Source organism: Miscanthus floridulus, unplaced genomic scaffold (genome assembly GCF_019320115.1).
Source record: "Miscanthus floridulus cultivar M001 unplaced genomic scaffold, ASM1932011v1 fs_565_2, whole genome shotgun sequence".
In the NCBI taxonomy this organism is placed as follows: Eukaryota; Viridiplantae; Streptophyta; class Magnoliopsida; order Poales; family Poaceae; genus Miscanthus; species Miscanthus floridulus.
The window spans coordinates 48,909-68,544 of NW_027096943.1; the positions used below are offsets into that span (position 1 = coordinate 48,909).

Consider the following 19,636-nt stretch of genomic DNA (forward strand, 5'->3'; position numbering starts at 1 on the left):
TTTCCGCTTCTCCTAGACACGTTTAAATTATAGGCCCTGTTTGTTTCCGCTTCTTCTAGACACGCTTGATTATAATCTAAGCGAACATTTTCTCGCTTCTCGTTTTTCGCTTTTCGTAGTTTAAATCTCTAAAGCGGCTTACCACATAAGCGAGAATCGATGGAAATAAACAAAACGTTTGGCGGGATTCTCGCTTATTTCCACCGATAAGCCACTTATAAGCGGAAACAAACAGGGCCATAATCTAAGCGAAGATTTTCTCGCTTCTCGCTTTTCGCTTCTCATAGTTCAAATCTCTGAAGCGGCTTACCACATAAGCGAGAATCGGTGGAAATAAACAAAACGTTTGGCGAAATTCCCGCTTATTTTCACCGATAAGCCGCTTATAAGCGGAAACAAACATGGCCGAAGTCGTCGCTGGCGCTGCCGGCGGGGAGGAGCAGAGCAGTTGCGGTATGGTTGGATACTTGCTGGAATCTCGGGCGAATCTGCGGCCGACGGGTGCCGTCACCGTGGGCCCAGTCCGGCTCTCGTTTTTTTTTTTTATTATTGAGGTGCGGATCAGCCTTTCTCTATACGAGTACAGTAGTATTACCTCTGTCAAAAAAAAATTATAAGTTACGTGACAGTTAGAGTGGTTACCAAGTTTTTAGTGAATATTTTTTATATTTATGACTCTAAATCAATTTATTAGAAAAATACATTTCGTAGTTAATATAATAGTATTTGTATGATATCATAAATATCGATATTTTTTATGTATTTCTCGTATAGAGCTATTTGAATAAAAAATAGGCTTCATATCTTGGGAACATATCATGTGCAAACCAGAGAACCTGTGGAAACTTAGAAACTTCTAATCAGATCCACTCGATGCTGATCCAATGGATGGGGTGAGAGGTGGGACGATTTTGCGCCTAAACCCTCCCACCTGCCGACCTTTTTTCAAAAAAAACACCCTAGCGATCCGCATGCACGGGCACAGTCGGTTCCTCGCGTGCAGGGGCCGCTGATCCATTCCTCGCGTGCAGTGCCGCTCGTGCGAAACTTTCTGCCGCCCGTGCAAGTGAACTGATCCGTTCCTCGCGTGCAAGCGCCGGCAGTGCGCCCGGTCTGATCTGTTTCTCGCGTGCAGGCGCTGCCCGTGCGCCCCGCCTGATCCCTTCCTCACGTGCAGGTGATCCGGCCAGTTCAGCCTGTTGTGGATCCGCCAGCAGCAATGCCTGTGTTTCGACGTGTGCCCGAACAAGTATGGGATCATGATGCACGCACTTGCCAAAACAATGTTATTGGCTGATATTTCAATTTCGTGTAAACACTTTTGATCATTTTGATCATATTCAATGTACTCTGTTATGATAATCAAGCTGATCTTCCAAGTTTATGTTGCTCTGCTTGTTGAAATTTCATGTACTTGTGTCTTCGTCCATTACTGATATTATGATCTGGATGTAGGTTTTGATCATTCATGATGGCATGATGCCATAGTGAATTAGTAAGCTTAACTCTGAAACAGTTCATTAATTTTCTCATTCTTAAGTCTGTCTCTACATTTTATTGCACTTGGAAACCTTTTCAGATCAGTTATGGTAATTTTTTATGACGACAATGAGATACCTAACATACATGCGTGATACATATCATTCAAATTCAAAAAGATGGATTAGGGTCCAACACCAGGTTCTTCTGATCATTCATGTTCAAAAGATGGATTACAATCAGCACCACACAAGGTTACATATTACAGCATTGCTGTGGTGTAAAAATACATGCAAATTGGACAGCTTTCTAAATGCGTCTTCAATCTCATTCACCATCTGCCAGTGCTTATTCACCATCTCCTGACAGAATAACTGCCAGACCTGAAGAACCTCAGCATTTGGAGTCTCAGTTTCTGGACAGGCCGGTGTTGACGCACATCCTTTGGAGCCAGAAGAAATGCATTCACCTGCTTGACATCAGAGGAACTTAAGTACGCAAAACTGTAAGTCTGCTGATCCATACTGAAAAGGGGAAACAACCAAGCGGAGCACACAAGGCGCGCGGCAAATCGCGCGAAGGTGGCCGGCGCCCTCACCAGGCGGAGGAGGGCCACGGGCGGAGGAGCCCTCACAGGCCGGCGAAGGGCCCATGGGCGGCGGCGCCCTTCACACGGCCGCGTGGAGGGCAAGGGGCAGCGGCGGGAGATTTGCGTCGGGCGAACCAGGGGCACATGGCCACGGCGGCGATCTGGGACGACTTGCTGAGGCCGGACGAACCAGGGGCGTGGCGATGGATTCCTGGCGGCACAGTCGCGAGCAAAAAAAGGCCGGTAGGTGGGAGGGTTTAGGCGCAAAATCGTCCCACCTCTCACCATATCTATTGGATCAGCATTGAGTGGATCTGATTAGAAGTTTCCAAGTTTCCACAGGTTCCCTGGTTTGCACCTGATATGTTCCCTCGTATCCTTTCGCCCTTCATCTATGAAGTCACTTTGCTCTGGCTTCGACTCCCTGTCTCATGTACATTATTGTTGAATCACTATACCGGTTGAAAAAGGGCTCCGGGCTCCGGCTTTGGCAGACCCAATAGAGGAGCTAGAGAAGATGCACTTTGGTGGCTCCTCCTGGCTCAATTGCAGAGCCGGAGCCTCATGGAGCCCTTATATAAGGAAAACATGTAACAAAAACATATAGAGACAATAAGGATAGGAGTAGAGATTTTGACTCACCCATGCTCGTAGCATATTATATATAAAAAAATATAAAAAGATGAATTGGGGTCACTGTTAGACCTTCTCCGTTTGTACATTTTTGAATTTAGATAAAATGGAGCCCGCCTTACGAAAAACAAGTGTACATTGTTGGCCTTACGGCGATGTGTTGGCTAAATAGCTTCTTATCTTAAGACAGAGAATTCGTTCTGTTAAAGGTTAGTGAACCTTTTTGTGTTCAAAGGTGGGGGAAGTAAAAGTCATGGTCACAATCACATTGCAAAACTCTAAACACTCGTTGTAATTTCTTTAAAAATCCATTTTACCATCATGGGTAAAAAAAGAGATCCAATATACGTTTTTTTATTAGAAACAAATAAAGATACGGGAGATTAAAAAACCAGAAGAAAAAGACATAATGTGCTAGTTGGGCTGAGAAGCCGATATAGCCATCCTGCCCTTACAGATCCCGTGGGTGTTTTTTTTGTTTGGTTTGGACCTTGGGGATGTACATCAAAGCCCGGTGGAAAACGGCCGATTCCACCATAATTCCCAGGCCTTGCCCGGCCCGGCCTGCCCGATTAGGTACACCGGGTTCTGCACGTCTCCTTTCTCCAGTCTCCACTCGCGCGCCGCCCCGCCGCTCTCAGCTCTCGCTCTCCTCCGCCGCGCCGGCGCTCCCTTCTGTGGATCCCCTCCGGCGAGCTCGCTCCGCTCCAGGTCCAGTTGAGTCGATGCGCGATCCCTTCCCCTCCCCCTCAGGCCGATTTCACTCCGTTTTGGGCGCGTACCTCCCCTCCACCTGCGGATTCCCATGGCGCACGGACGTGGTTCGCTGATCCGCTTGCCGGAGCTGCGCCGCTCTCACCGCCGGCGTGTTCCCTCCCCTCGCTTCATCCGGTTAATTGTATCCTTTGTGCCCAGGCTGCGCGGCGCTGCCGTAGGTTCGACACCCTGCTAGAGTTATCACTGAGATTGATTGCGGTGGTTTTTTATGCCTAAAGCTCTAGTGGATTCCCAAATTGTTATGGACCCTACTAGAGGCCTGGCCTGTGAGGTTCGGCTTAGTGAGGCTCGTCTTTTGAGGTTGTAAAGCAGTTTGCCCCCTAATTCCTCTTCAGTAACACTTTGTGTCTTTGTTGACTGTGGGTAATCAATCACTTACAACCTTGAACATCGCCGTACATAACAAGGTTGTTTCTATGATTTAGGGCATGTTTGGATACATGAGCTAATTGCTAGCTAGCTAAAAAATAGCTTTAGTGCATCCAAACAAGAGAGCTAATAGGTGGGCTAATTTTTTAGCCGTCTCTAACTAGTTGTTAGCCAACTAGCTAGCCAATCATAACTAATCTGGGCTAATTTTTAGCCCAACCAGTAACTAGCTATGTGTATCCAAACATGCCCTTAGTGTTACATCAAGATCATGAATTTCATCACTTTTCTGCTGCTCCTTAGGTCCTCATCTAGGATACTGAGCATCTACTGTGTGGCAACGTTTTTGTATGACTGAATGGTTTTCCACCCTTTATCTCTGAAGGTTTCCACGTCTTCCATGGCACTCGTTGTGATGTGTGGGCAGCCATGCAGCGGCAAATCAGCAGCCACTGCTTGCCTTGCTGCAGCACTGCACTCCTCCTCACCTGACCTTACTGTCCGTATCATTGATGAGTCATCCCTCCATCTCGGGCGCAACGATAGTTACAAAGGTATTGGTTGTTATTACATGTCTTAGTTAGCTAGTTATGTACTTCTGTTTTGACCCTGTGATGAGCTTGTTTCTTTCTCATTGTTTTTGGTTGTTCCCTTCTTAGATATGGTTGTGGAGAAAAACTTGAGAGGAGTTCTTAGATCAGAAGTTGACAGGTCCGTGTCACGCGACAGCATAATTATCATCGACTCGTTGAATAATATTAAGGTGAGGGTAGTATCAAGTTATTCATCCTTCTTTTTTTTCAAACTTGCACTGAGTGATGGTTCTCGATCAATAATAGAATGCTGCTCTTTTTTCTGTCAGCCTTATCTTTTAGTTTTACTCCGTATCGCTGTGATGATCGGGGTTGCAGAAGAAATAAAAGTTTCCCAGACCTTTGCATTGAGTGACGGTTCTCGATCAATAATAGGATGCTGCTCTTTTTCTGTCAGTCTATCTTTTAGTTTTACTCCTCATCACTGTGATGACCGGGGTTCCAGAAGACATAAAAGCTTCCCAGACCTTTGAAGTGTTGCTTCTTCCTATCTTTATTGGCTAACTTTCATTGAACCAGTGATTTGACACTCATAGTTGCAACTGTGTGCTGCTTTTGTTATTGCTACAGATGTACTGTTTTGTATAAACTCTCACGTTAGTTGTGATATATAATAGATTCTGCAGTTTGCCTTACATCATTTTACAGTTATGATGCCTCAAATGCATAATGGTCTTGCAATATTATTGCAAACCTGTGTCTTTGCCTTGGGATACAATTAATTGACTTTCACTTGATAATATGCAGGGGTACCGGTATGAGTTGTGGTGTCTTGCGCGTGCATCTGGAGTAAGATATTGTGTGGTAGGCACTTGCTCTCTTGTTTATGTACTTACTATGTACTTAGAATGATGGCTTTGCTAGCATAATACAAACAAACTGGAGTTGTCGATGACATTACATGTTCTGAAAGTATGGATTTAATTAACATTGCGAATCAGATGGTAATATTGTTTGCATGATGAGCTACCTTTTCAGGCTGGTCTTGGTATTTATCGAAGGATTACCTAAGTAAACTTACAAGATAGAGCCTCACCTAAATAAAGTTACAAAAGTTCTTTTAATTCAACAAATAGGACAAATTGGAACTCATGACTATGTCCTGCATGATCCTTTTGTCCAAGAGCACCTCTAGGAAAGAATGGAAACTTTATTGTGCTTTGAACAATTGAGAACAGTAAATCATGCATTAGAAAGTGATTTCTTTTATACTTCCTCTTTTATGTTTCAGCTTTTTTGTGATACAGAAGTGGACCATTGTAGGGAATGGAACAACAACCGCCAGGAGAAAGGAGAACCAGCATATGATAGTAATATGTAAGTCACATCTAATCTGTATGGAGATCATTGACCTGAAACACTAATGGGGTCATATGTTGTTGGCATTCTTATTTCAAACGAACTTGTATTTCACAGGTTATAAATCTTTAGTAGTCCAGTTACTGTATTGAATTTTGGGGTTGTTGGAATAATAACACACCCGTGCATTTCTATCCAAGCACTGCTCTGTCTACTATCAGTTACAATTGCCCTCTCATTGGCTTTTTCTTCAATGGTGACAGATTTGAAGATCTTGTAAGGAGATTTGAGAAGCCAGATAGGCGTAATCGTTGGGATTCCCCTCTTTTTGAATTGTTTCCATCTAGAGGTAAACAGATTTGCTTCTTTTATTATTGTTATTTGTAATTTCTTCACATGATCTTGTATGAGTTATCCCCATTGTCTGCTGTTAATTTTTCAGAAATCCTTTTCTAGATTTGCATATGCCCTCAAATTTTATAGCCGCTTCACTGCCCTGTTTTTGAGCCTTAACTATGCAATAGTTTGCTCCTTGATAATACGTTTCTTGACTGTTCCCATTTTCATGTATTCTAAAGTTGGTTCAGAGCATCATAAGTTCCATTACAATGTAACCATTACTACTTATGTTAGTAGTGATGAAAGACACTATAGCCTTCAGGACTAGCAAATAGCAAACATGTACGGCTGTACCATGTGGTTGGAAACTGACTAGCAGTATAGACAATTATTGGTTTCTTGTTACCTTTGTCCTTTCTGTGCATTTTGATTGACCGGCTGATTGCACAAGGTAACTTATCAGGTGACATTTGGATTGTGTCTAATGGATGCTTGGTGAATTGGGGGATTGGGAAGAGAATGAGGTCTTAGAATGGGCATGGTCTATTCCCATGTGTTAGGATGAGGACATTTTCCCTTCTTGCCATTGTTTCATGGTCATTGAAGTTTTTTGAGCCCCCTAACTAATTATTATTGATGGGACTGGTTCTCTCTACTAGTGAGCCAGTGCCCTTGCCATCCTTTACCACTGGTACCCCTTTTGTCCTCATCCAGATCAGTGCCCCTTTGGAAATTGTCCTTGAGCCTGATCCCATGGCTTCTCTCAAGCCAGTGGCCATGGCTGTCCTGCTGTCCCATTGAGACATTTGCTGCACCTTTGCAAGTGATTGGCTTAATTGCTATTGGCCTTGCTGTTTATTCGTTCTGTGGGGTCTTTATCTAAAAATAGGATGGGTGCTTACCTGCAATTTTGGTCACGGCAACTTAACCATTGTCCCAAGGCCAACTTTTCCAAATTTGGCAAGGGTACCAAAATCTTATATTCCAGTATTTTAACCTACCTCATTTTCCATCTCTTCCAACCTTATCAAATGCATTATCCAAATCCTACCTTAGGAGAAGCTACCACCCCAGCAGATTTGAACTATATATGTGTTCTGGCTTTCAAAACTATATAACTCCATTACAGGCCAAAGAAAACAGAAAGAAAATTGTATGGATCCATTTGTTATTGAGGAGGATTATGATTAGCTGTATACTGTTTTTGAAAATTGTGGTGTTTGGTTAGCCTTTTGTTTGTAAACTATGTTGCAAAAGATGGTTGATTGGTTGTTGCATCCCAATTAAGAGAAATATATGATAGTCGTATCTGAAGGTACTTCATGAGAAAAAAAAGGGAAGGATCAACAATTGTGCTAGATGGTAGATACTCAGTAAGCTGATCTGCCTAACAGAGCGTTGGACTTTTGATAAACTGCTTCTGTGCATTAGTGTTAGAACATGTTCAGCACAGGACAATGCATCACCGCATATGTCCTGCATTGGGTTTGGCAAATAATTTGATCTGACTAATCTGTTTTCTCCAATGTTTTTAATAGATGAAATAGTGGAAACGGCTCCTGTTATTGGTGAGGCTGTGTCATATTTGACAAAGAAAGTGGATTCCAAAACAAGAGACGTAAAAGTTCTCCAGCCTACAATAGCCACTCAGACGGTAAGTATAAATTTGTTGTTGGAAAATTGAAGTTGAAATAAATAACAAGATTATTGCAGCTGCCATATGAAAACCGGAATAATACAAGAAAGAAAAAACTGGCAGCTGCTCAAGAATATAGAATGCTTTCCAAATTGACTTATGTGTGTTCTAGAAGTCAGTTATAATTGTCTTCCTGAATCTTTGGTGTCTATTCTAGGGTTGTAATGATGTCTTGATATTTCAGGTGCGAACAACAGAGGCTAATTCCCTCTATGAGATGGACAAAGCAACACAGGTAATGCTAGTTGTTTTAGTTTGTAGTTGTCTTTGGAAATGTGTGGTTCTGTAAATCTACAAGCCTTGGTAACGAGCTGCACTTTGCAGGAGGTGGTCAATGCAATTGTTGAAGCACAATCATGCGTTCTTGGGATTGCTGTGAATAAGATCTCTATTGGACCTAACTTGCCAACTATATCCTTTAAGTATTCTTGTCGTTTTCTTTATTAAGTGAATTTACAGTGAGTCAATATAGGTTATTTTTTTGAATTTTGATATATAACTTTGTTATTTGTTCTCCACATGGTTAATCTATAATTAGTTCCATAACTTTAGATGTATAAATTATAAAACTTGAAGGATTTGCCTCTTCTGCCTTTTCTACATGCACATAGTATGCTTGGTTCTTCTTCTGATGCAGTTGGGATTCTTAACTGATTGCTACATCAACCTTCAGAGATCTGTTGGCCTGCCTGAGCTCCGAAGCCTGCGACGAACTTTCATCAAGCTGGCAGGGCAGTACAGTCTGAGTGGGCCACCACCACCGACAGATGCTGATAGCGCAAAGAGGATGTTTGTCGACTACTTAAACCGTGAAGTTGGTGCTTGATCGTTTTCCTTCGCCTTGTTCCATGAACATCATGTAGGCTGTAATTAACTTGGGGACAAATTTTGAAGAAGCCACAACTTGATTATAATCTAGGTCTTGTTTAGTTCCTCCCCTAAATTTTAGTCCCTATCATAACGGTGTTTGGACACATGCATGGAGTATTAAATATAGACTAAAAAATAACTAATTGAACAGATTGCGACTACTTTGCGAGACGAATTTTTTAAGACTAATTAGTCCATGATTTGACAATGTGGTGTTACAGAGTAAACATGTGTTAATGATAGATTAATTAGGCTTAATAAATTCGTCTCGTGGATTTCTGATGACTTGTATAATTTGTTTTATTATTATTATTACTATCCTCTTCTTCGTTGTCTTTGAAGACCGACCGCTTTTTTTACTTTTTATTACTACTCGCCGATGATGATAATCGCACCACCAGCACTGCTAATCAAACCTTTCGTGCCACTAAACAGTCCGTCTCTGCATGGAATTGGAAGAGCACGCAAGCATGCACAACTGAAATTCTGATGAACGTGACACGTCTGGCAAGACTCTCTGTTCAGCTACTATTTTGCCAGATAGGGTCACTGCAGGCCAGGCATAAAATACAGTACCAAAAGCTACGACAGCCGGCCACAGCACAGCCGTGAAAGTTAGCAATCAGCACTTAATGATCTAAAATCCAAATCAAGGAACTATATAAACCACAACAGCTATTCTGCATGTATCCATTCAGATATCTCGTTTACCATGAAGTAACCTCGTAATAACAGATGTATCATCTTTCATGCATAGCCAGCATGTGCACGTGGTAGCTCATAGAAAAGGTTTGGTTACTGAAAAAAAGCAGCTCTATCCACCCCTCCGACCCCTCCTACTTGAACAGCCACCCATAGTCTTCACCGATGATGCCGACCAATTCTATCCACCCCTCCGCCTCCTCCCCGTCTTGCAACCCCCACTTGTTGTTAAGTGAAACCATGACATCAGAGAGCTGTCCAAAACGCACACCGAACTCGCTAACACCCTGGGACGTAAAAGTAAAAAGGGTAAAAACAACAAAGATCTTAGCCAGACCCCTCCTTGAAAAGTGACCCATGTCACTCAGCTGGGAGTCGATGCTCTTGACCGCAAGAACCCCCCCCCCCCCCCCCCCCCCCCCCCCACCTGCCTACATACAGTGAATAAAAGATAGTTTCTAAAAAAATCTGATCTTTATTTAGGTACATGGATTAGAGTTACTAGATGACACCTAAGGTCGAATTTGTTGTCAAATATCCTGGAGAGATGCATAGAAGTTTAGTTTTCAGATTGCACTAATTTCCTCTTAGTGCATAGGAGTGTGCAGAATTTTTATACACTTGTTTAGAACTTACTATTCAGACTGAATTAAATTTATTTGAACCATATTTTCTCCAACAATTGAATTAGTCTAAAGAAAGTGAAACATTGTACCATTCGCTTATTCTGCAAGAATATTATAGCACAGTATGGAGGTTTGAGATTATGTGTGAGGCCATTGGACAGTATGGACCTGGATATAAACCTTCTAGCTACCATGAGGTGCTGTGGATGGTAGTCAGGTCACGGACTTATTATCCTGAGCACATACTTACTTATGGGAGCGGAAAGACTTGTTACTCTTTTGTCATGGGTTTTGGCTCTTTCCGGACCGACTTTTAGGGGTGGGTATTAGGTGGAAGTCTAAGCACCATACTGAGACCGGGTCTCAGGTGTTGGGAGCATGGAGTTCAAGTTCGGACGGGGACCTGGACTCCTTGACAGGAGTGAAACGGGTTGGTCTTGTTTGTGCCTGGGGTACAAGCGAGGCGTGTGTTTCGGGGTACCCAGCTGTGATACATTGATTCGCGAATCGCCGTTTCTTTTGAAACGGTACCGACTTGGCTATGGTCTAGCACCGTAGTAAGAACTAGAATATGAAAGATGATAAAATTGTTCTAATTGCTTATCACCTGCTTGAAAGTAGCATATGTGCTTACATACAATGGTTAAGTAATAAACTAATGATGGCTGCTAATAAAATTGAATATAAGGACGCACGTTTAGTAATGCTTTTCTGCAGATGCAATAACCACTACCGGAATCCTCAAATTTGCTGACTGTTTTTATGTTTGTCGAGTGTATTCCCTCGGGCACTCGGCGAATAAGTGATTTGTCGAGTGCTGTGCTAAAAACACTCGGCAAAAAAAACACTCGGCAAAATAGGGGGTTTGCCGAGTGTAAAAAAACACTCGGCAAAGAGCGGGTTTGCCGAGTGTAAAAAAACACTCAGCAAAGAAATAAAATCTTTTTTCTGGAAAAGAAGGAGAAGAAAAAAAATAAAAAAAAACCTTTGTCGAGTGCTAGATCTACAATACTCGGCAAAGAAATATAAAAAAAATCTGAAAAAAAAGGAGAAGAAAAAAATAAAAAAACCTTTGCTGAGTGCTAGATCTACAACACTGGCAAAAAAACATTTTCTTCCTGGAAATAAAAGTCGCACTGCCTCGCACCGCCCCCTCCCTCACCCCGCACGGCGCGCCCCCTCCCTCCTCCCCTCCCAGCTCCCCTCTCCCTCCTCCTCCTCCGACGCCCTCCCCTCCTCCCTCTCCGGCGCGCCCCCTCCTCCTCCCTCTCCGACGCCCCCCTCCTCCCGGATCCGGCGTGGCCCCGCCCTCCTCCCTCTCCGGCGCGCCCTCCTCCTCCCTCTCTAGATCCAGCGCGCCCTCCTCCTCCTCCCTCTCCAGAACCAACACGTCCCCCTCCTCCTCCCTCTTCGGCGCTTCCCCTCCTTGTCCCTCTCCCTCTACGGCACCCCCCCTCCTCCTCCCTCTTCGGCGCCCCCCTCCTCCTCCCTCTCCGGCGCGGCCCCTCCTCTCTCTCTCCCGGATCCAGCGTGGCCCCACCCTCCTCCCTCTCCGGTGCCCCCCTCCTCCTCCCTCTCCCGGATCTAGCACCCCCTCCTCTTCCCTCTCTCGGATCTGGCCCGCCCCCCTCCTCCTCCCTCTCCCGGATTCGGCTCGGCGTGGTGGTGGTGCGACGTGGTGGGGCCCTCCCTTCTTCCCTGGTGTGGTGGCGGCGGCGTGGATGGTGGTGGTGCGGTGTGGTGGTGGTGCGGCGTGGTGGGGCCCTCCCTTCTTCCCCGGCGTGGTGGAGGCGGCGTGGATGGTGGTGGTGCAGCATGGTGGGGCCCCCCTTTTTCCCCAGCGTGGTGGCGGCGGCGTGGATGGTGGTGGTGTGGCGTGGTGGGGCCCTCCCTTCTTCCCCGACGTGGTGGCGGCGGCGTGGATGGCAGCGTCGGTGCTGGTGGTGCGGGCGTGGTGTCGGCGTGTCTTTTTTTTTTGAAAAAAAAGTTTGCCGAGTGTTTTTTGGGCACTCGGCAACGTCTTTGCCGAGTGCTCGACAAAAAACACTCGGCAAACTAGCGTTTGCCGATAAGGGGCAAACCATTTGCCGAGTATTTTTTGGGCTTCGCCAAGTGCCCCTAGCACTCGACAAACCTCCTGTATCTGGTAGTGAACCTACAAGTCAGGTAGCCTTGCATATTCTTAGAGTCTTTTATTTTCCTCCTATCAGGTAAGTCTTGCTGAATACAATTGAGTACTCAGGGTTTTATTCCCCCTGTTACAAGTGACCGATGGATGATAGACTTTTTTGTGTGTGGAAACCTTCTGGTGGGCTCAGAGAGGATTCCTTCCGCGTTCCGGTCATAGTGTTTGTTTATAATCCCCACTAAAAGTTTTTAGAAGAAAAGTTTTATGATCTGCCATCATATCTGATTTATAAATGTTCACTATGTTAATGATTCACCATTAATCTTTATTTCCGCAGCAACTATGAGCATATGTTGTTCTCCGCTGTAAGATAAAAATGTAAACCTAAAATGCATAAACTCTTTTACATATAAACTGTCTTAATTTCGCTATTGCATTCAACTTGTTTAAATACTCTAATGTTGTAATAAAGTGATATAAGAAATGGTTAAGAATGGCCCCGTTCGGCTTGCTGAATCTTGGCTGAAATTGACTGAAAAACACTGTTCTGGCTGAAATGTTGTGAGAAAAAACACTGTTCCGGCTGAAAAAAGAAGCCGAACAAGTCAGATATGGGGTAAGCCCAACGGAGCCAATGTTATAAGCTTTATTCTTTCATTTATGATCCGAACGGTAAAATATAGATTTTTGAGTTCTCCCTTGGGATGTGCTCGACGGAATGGCGCGCTTTAGTGTACTCTCTTGGGTACTTAGTGTCTAATAGAAGACAAGTACTCTTGGAAGGACATTAGATTAGGCGGTTCTGCCACAGTATCACGCCTTCTCAAGGGGGAAATGAGCGACTTGCGGCTTGCGGGCGCACGCTGTGTGGCTGACCGGTGGGAGCCTCTCCGGATTAAAAAAATTACTATTTTTTGGGCCGATTTTATATTTTCTGAAAAATGGGCCGCCCCTACAAATGAGCAGTCACCTCTATAAATCCCATTTGTAGGGGCGGCTGACCAACCGCTCCTACAAATTAGCGATTTATAGCAACGCTGTGGTAGGGGCGGCTGGCAAAACCGTGCTTACAAATATTGTTCAGCCGTCCCTACAAAAGCTTAGTGTAGCGGTGAAGGAGAATCGTGAGAGACCTCGTGTTATAATCATTATTGGACATATGAGCACTTGGCATATCAGTAACTAACTACATGCCAACTTAAATGACAGATTTTAACGTGTCTTTAAAAGAGTTCATAAAACTTGATATTTATTTGTACCAACGCATGGATATTATAAAATTAAACTTAAGATATATCTATGAGCAAATATTTTTGTGCTTAGCAATGGAAGAAAAAGATCTATCACAGCCATAATTTAATTTGATACAAGCTTAATTGGACACTGTTATATTATCGCTAACAGTAGCTTATATTGTGGATGTTATCGTTGTCATAAAAAAATTATAACTCTCAAATTTCATAAAAAGGGGAAAACATAAATATTGCCTCTATTCTAAATTATTATACGTTTTTGCTTTTTTAGATTCATATTTTTTTGTCATGCACTTAGATATACACTATATGTCTAACGACTTATAATTTGAAATAAAGTAAGTAGTTATGTAGCATTTCTGTTTCCAGTTTTCATAAATATTTGGTAGCTTTTTTTTTCTCCCTCACCTTTTGTTATGTATTTAGATATACACTATGTCTAGGTAGTAATAAAAATATTGTACCATGACGTCTTATATAATTTATTGGAATTGAGGGAGTATATGAGAAAAAGCTGACAGACAAAGTCGTATCCATGAGAAATCCATGGCTTTGATATTCTTAAAGCCCATTTTCAACTATATATAGGACAAGTCATCAGGCAATAGAAAGACATTTACTAACAATAATAATCTGCGTAAACAAATGTCGTAGTCGATCGACTAGCGTGTACTATTTAAGGATGTACACTAACTTGTTGTCTTGCCATGGTGTACGTGGTGTGGGTGGTGGACTAATAGCATGCTTAGCATCTTGAGACTCTCTCTCTATATATATATATATTCTCCACATCCTTTTGCTATCTGTGATTACGAAGAGCAATGAGCGAGGCGCCAGATGATAACGACTAGTACAGGAAGGAAGGAAGGAAACTACGCCCGACTCATAAAATAAGTTCACCGGATTCAGCTTCTTTGTCGAGTGCCTCAGGCACTCGGCAAAGGTCGATATATACTTGGTAAAACATTTGCCGATATATACTCGGCAAAGGGTGTTCGTTAAACAGTTTATCGACAAAGACCTTTTTGGTGAATGTACTTTATCGGGTACTCGGCAAAGGCTTTGCCGAGTGCCTCAGGTATTCGGCAAAGGCTTTGCCGAGTGCCTCAGGCATTCGGCAAAGGTCAATATACACCCGGTAAAACATTTGCCGATATATACTCGGCAAAGGGCGTTCGGTAAACAGTTTATCGGCAAAGACCTTTTTACCGAATGTACTTTATCGGGCACTCGGCAAAGGCTTTGCCGAGTGCTAATCTGGCACTCAGCAAAGAAAAGTCGCCATGACGGCGAGCGCCGCCGTGACGGCAAAGCCTTTGCCGAGTGCTAAATCGACACTCGGCAACAAATTTTTGAAAAAATATAAAAAAACCGCCGCCGCTGCCTTTCCGCGTGCGGCGCGTGATGGATCCCGAGGGCGTCCTGCGCGATGACGGTCTGTAGCCTCCAGCCGCGGCCGTAGTCGGCGAGGGCCGCGTTGGGGCCAAAGTTGACGGGCTCTTCGCCGTCCCTGATGGCCTCGACGCGCAGCGCTTGTGGGGCCCCGGTTCGAGCTTGCGGTTGATGGCGTGCAGCGCGTAGCGGGCGGTCGTCCCTGTCGCGAACCGCCGGACCTTGCCGGAGCTCCTACACGTCACCTCCAAGAACTGCCAAGCGGCAAGCAGACATCAAGCGTGTCAGTTCGAGGAGAGCGGGTGCAGCAGGAGGAGGAGACCTTCCGCGGTAAGCAGACAGCAAGCAGACAGCAGACAACAAGCAGACCTTCCGCGGGATGAAGATGTACAAGAAGTTTCGTGGGGCTCTGTGCAGCAGGAGGAGAGCGGGTCTTACCGGTTGCGGTGGAGGAGGAGAGTCGCCGCCGCCGTCCTTGCCTAGCTGTTGCGCGTCGTCGGGCTGCTGCGCCAGCCGCTCCATCGCAGCACGCGCTGACTCGCGCCCCGTTGGGTGAGCTACCCACCCTCGGATTTGCCTGGCTGTTGCGCGTCGCCGTGCAGTTATATAGTATAGCAGCTTTGCCGAATGTCCTAGATCTAACACTCGGCAAATGATTTTTTATTTTTTATTTATTTTCTGCTGAGTGTCCTACATCTGACACTCGGCAAAGCAAGGTTTGCCAAGTGTTCTAGATCTGAGCACTCGGTAAAGTTTTTTTCTTCTCCTTGTTTTCTAGAAAAAAAGATTTTATTTTTTTTGTCGAGTGTTTTAAAAATGACACTCAGCAAATCCCCGCTTTGCCCAGTGTTTTTTTTACACACGGTAAACCAACCTCTTTGTCGAGTGTCTTCTGCTGACACTCGGCAAAGCGATGATTTGTCGAGTGTCATTTTTTGACACTCGGCAAACCATATTTTTTTACTTTTGACATCCAAACTTTTTCTGCAGTCCTCATACAATACCTGGTACTCTATGTTCTAATGTGGCACATTTCTTGGACTTTTTCTATATTTCTTTAATTTATTTCATTTAATTGAATTTTCTTGGATAATTCAAATTATAACTGCTAGTCATTCGAATAATAAAAAATGAATGGGAAAATGATATTCATGTTATTTAGTATAATGTGAGGCCGTATCCAGGAACAGACCATAAATTTTGAATATTTTATTCACGAAACATGACCACGAACTTACGATCGAGTTGTTTTTAAATTCTATAAAAAGCAAACGAATACCAAAAATCTTAAAACTTGTCAAGATGTCATGATATCATATGTGGAGGTTGTGATATAAAATTGAGGAGGTTTCACACAAGTTTGTCACGTATGATGCTTACCAACTCATCGGCCTCTTCACGAAATCATGAAACTTCTTTGGAGATTCTTCGGTTTGCAAGCATCGTACTGATAACTTACGCGAAACCTTCTCAAATTTTTATCACAACCTCCATATATGATATCATGACATCTTGACAAGTTTCATGATTTCCGGACTTCGTTTGTTTTTTTATAGAATTTAAAAACAACTCGACCATAAGTTCGTGGTCATGTTTCGTGAATAAGATGTTCGAAATTTGTGGCATGTTCCTAGATACGGCCTCACATTATACTAAATAACATGAATATCATTTTTTCATTCATTTCTTTCATTATTTGAATGGCTAGCCGTTATAATTTGAATTATCCAAGAAAATTCAATTAAATGAAATAAATTAAAGAAATATAGAAAAAGTCCGAGAAATGTGCCACATTGGAACATGGAGTACCAGGTATTGTATGAGGACTGTAGAAAAAATTTGAAGATCAAAAGTAAAAAAAAATGGTTTACCGAGTGTAAAAAAAATAACACTCGGCAAATCACCACTTTGCCGAGTGTTAGGAGAAGACACTCGGCAAAGGGTTAACGTTGGCTGTCGGCCATTAACGGTGGCGTCCCTTTACCGAGTGTTATTGTTTGACACTCGGTAAATCTGGTCTTTGCCGAGTGTTATTCTTTGCCGAGTGTTCGGCACTCGGTAAAACCACCTTTTTGCCGAGTGTCATTTGTTTGCCGAGTGATTTCTCTCTAACACTCGGCAAACAGCCTCTTTACCGAGTGTCCGATAAAAAACACTCAGCAAAGTCTGGGACACTCGATAAAGAAGCCATCTCCGGTAGTGGCTTGAGGTCAGGGACGTACTGGGGCGCACCGAAGAAGGGCATTTGCCAGTCGCTGGTGGCTTGCTGCATCCACTCGCGCCTCACCATGTTGAACAGGTAGGTGGCGCCGCTTTGGTGGGCGGGCGACACGCAGATGATGCAGTCGCCGTCTAGGACTGCGTGGGTGTAGATTTCGGAGCCCTCGGACAGGGGCGGTGGTGGAAGACGGTCCCATTCCCATGATATATCGGCATCGGTGAATGTTCTTGGGTTGAAAGGTTTTGGTTTGGAGTGGTCGAATCTGAGCACCTGGAAGCCAAGGTAGCCAATGTCAGAGCACATAACGAAGAGGTGCTCTTGTTCTCTAGGACCACCGTCGACGTCGGGGACGGGGACGGAGATGATGAGGGGCTCTTTACCAAGGTAGCGGAGGCCGCTAAGCATCGACCAGGTGGTGTGCAAGTCAACATCATGGACGATGGTGTGCCCCTCCTAGCTTCTCCAGAAGATCCTGCCCTCGCTGCGTCGGGGGTTCGCTAGAGCGAATATATGGTGTAACTATAGGCCACCATCGGATGAAAGTTGTGGGTCGGCGCAGGAAGCGACTCTAGAGTGGAGACCACCGCTGGTCTTCTGGCCGTCACTTCTGCTTTCGCCGTCGACGGGTAGAAGAGATGCTCCGAGACGTCCAGGTGGTGCAGCGAGCACACGCTGCTCGTGTAGTTCTCCGCCACCCGGTTCACGAACCGCTGCCGCAGGTTCATCATCTCGCCGATCCTCTCTCTCTCTCTGTCTCTCCCCGCGGTAAGAGAGGGATGTGATCAGGAGCGGCGGCGGGATCAAGCATATGTGGATATACCAGGTCAAGTCAGGCCAGTCTCCTTTATTGGGCCATGAACTCCTCCAACAAGGCCTGTAGGGTAGGGGCTCTCAGAAAGGACCATGCACGTTGAAGCCTAGAGGATCTCCATGGAACGCCACAACGGACATCTACAAATTGCCGCTGTTGTGCACTCATCGAAATCATCAAGCTATCGTCTTTCATGGTTGTTGCATGCTTAAGCTTGCCATCAGGCCTCATATTGCCCACTATTGATAAAATCAGTTGTGTTTCACGCGGCCAATCTACTTTGAAACATCCAAACACAACGGTTGTAACATACGTCTGAAGAAAGTTGAAACACTTGAAACATGCTTATGAAACACTGGAAAAAACACACAAACCTTTGCAACCATACATAACATCCGAATAAAACACATGCAACATATGTGTGAAACATATGAAACATCCAGATAAACACAACTGTAATATGTGTCCAGAAAACACAGATGAAACATACCTCTGAAATATCTGGAACACTCGAAAGATACTCTTGCAACATGCCCCTAAAACAATTAGAGCATATGCAACATCCCCTGACCTACTTTTGTAACATCCATATGAAACAAATACAACATACCTCTGAAAACGCCTAAAACAATTAAAACATACAATTGCAACATGGGGGGAGAGAGAGGCTGGTGCGGGCAGTGCCATGGCCGCTGGATCTGTGGGCATTGGGGGCTCTAAAAGCTCTAGTTTGGTTTTAGTGAATTGATGAAACTCTAAGTGCTAACCTAGTTTATCAAATGATCATGAGATAGGTAGCACATTTCAAGTGGTGAAGCAAATGAAGATCATGATATGATGATGGTGATGCCATGGTGATGATCTAGTGCTTGGACTTGAAAAGAAGAAAGAGAAAAACAAAAGGCTCAAGACAAAGGTATAAATGGTAGGAGCTATTTTGTTTTGGTGATCAAGACACTTAGAGAGTGTGATCACATTTAGGTTCGATAGCCATACTATTAAGAGAGGTGAAACTCGTATCGAAATGCAGTTATCAAAGTGCCACTAGATGCTCTAACTCATTACATATGCATTTAGGATCTAGTGGAGTGCTAACACCCTTGAAAATGTTTGTGAAAATATACTAACACATATGCACAAGGTGATATACTTGGTGGTTGGTACATTTAAGCAAGGGTTAGAAACTTTACCAGCGGAGTGTCCGCCCGTAGAGTGTGGATAGTCCGATGGTGCCACCGGTGCCCTAAACTCAGGTGAACATGGTCACTGTAAGTGACCGAACACTGGTCTCTAAAGGACTGGCGCGTCTGGTCAGTAGCAGCAGAAGAAGCACATCGTCGGTCGTCGACTGGACGCTGGCGCTGAAATGACCGGACGCTGGCTGGCTACGTCTGATCACACTGACATGGTCATACATAGGGGAAACGCCAAGTGACCGGATGCTGGGTGAGTCCGGTCGAGCATGATCGGACGTGTCCGGTCGTGAAAAATCATCTCTGGATGCTTACTAGAAATGACCGGACGCTGAGGTCCAGCGTCCGGTCACTTTGCAGCAGCGTGTCCGGTCATCACTTGACTGTTGAGATCGGGCGATCAACATTTAAAGAGAGGGGACACATGGCACGCATCGCGTGACCGGACGCTGAGGTCCAGCGTCCGGTCAATATGACCAGAGCGTCCGGTCACCCCGTGTCGTGCCCAGTGAAGGGGTACAACGGCTCTATTTTGTGGGAGCTTCTATTTAAGCCCCATGGCCGGCTCAAGCTCACTCTCTTGGCCATTTACATTGACACAGCAACCTTGTGAGCTTAGCCAAAGCCCTCCCACTTATTTCCATCATTGATTCATCATCTTTGTGA

The 19,636-nt window shown here is 44.4% G+C and overlaps 1 protein-coding gene and 1 pseudogene across 2 annotated transcripts; one reads left to right on the top strand and one right to left on the bottom strand.

The window, feature by feature from the left end:
• The first annotated feature begins 3,290 nt into the window (after positions 1–3,290).
• Positions 3,291–8,787, top strand: LOC136532269 (protein KTI12 homolog). Of its 2 annotated transcripts, none has more exons than XM_066524871.1 (10): positions 3,291–3,417; positions 4,233–4,401; positions 4,507–4,610; positions 5,188–5,244; positions 5,672–5,757; positions 6,003–6,088; positions 7,617–7,732; positions 7,959–8,009; positions 8,099–8,185; positions 8,436–8,787. In XM_066524871.1, the coding sequence occupies exons 2-10, from the start codon at positions 4,248–4,250 to the stop codon at positions 8,598–8,600; spliced, it is 906 nt and encodes a 301-aa protein (XP_066380968.1). In that variant the 5' UTR covers positions 3,291–3,417; positions 4,233–4,247; the 3' UTR covers positions 8,601–8,787. The 2 variants fall into 2 exon arrangements, with proteins under 2 accessions (XP_066380968.1, XP_066380969.1); XM_066524872.1 differs by having other exon boundaries at positions 3,293–3,412.
• Positions 8,788–9,480: 693 nt separating this feature from the next.
• LOC136532264 (uncharacterized) lies at positions 9,481–15,267 on the bottom strand (annotated as a pseudogene).
• Positions 15,268–19,636: the final 4,369 nt, after the last annotated feature.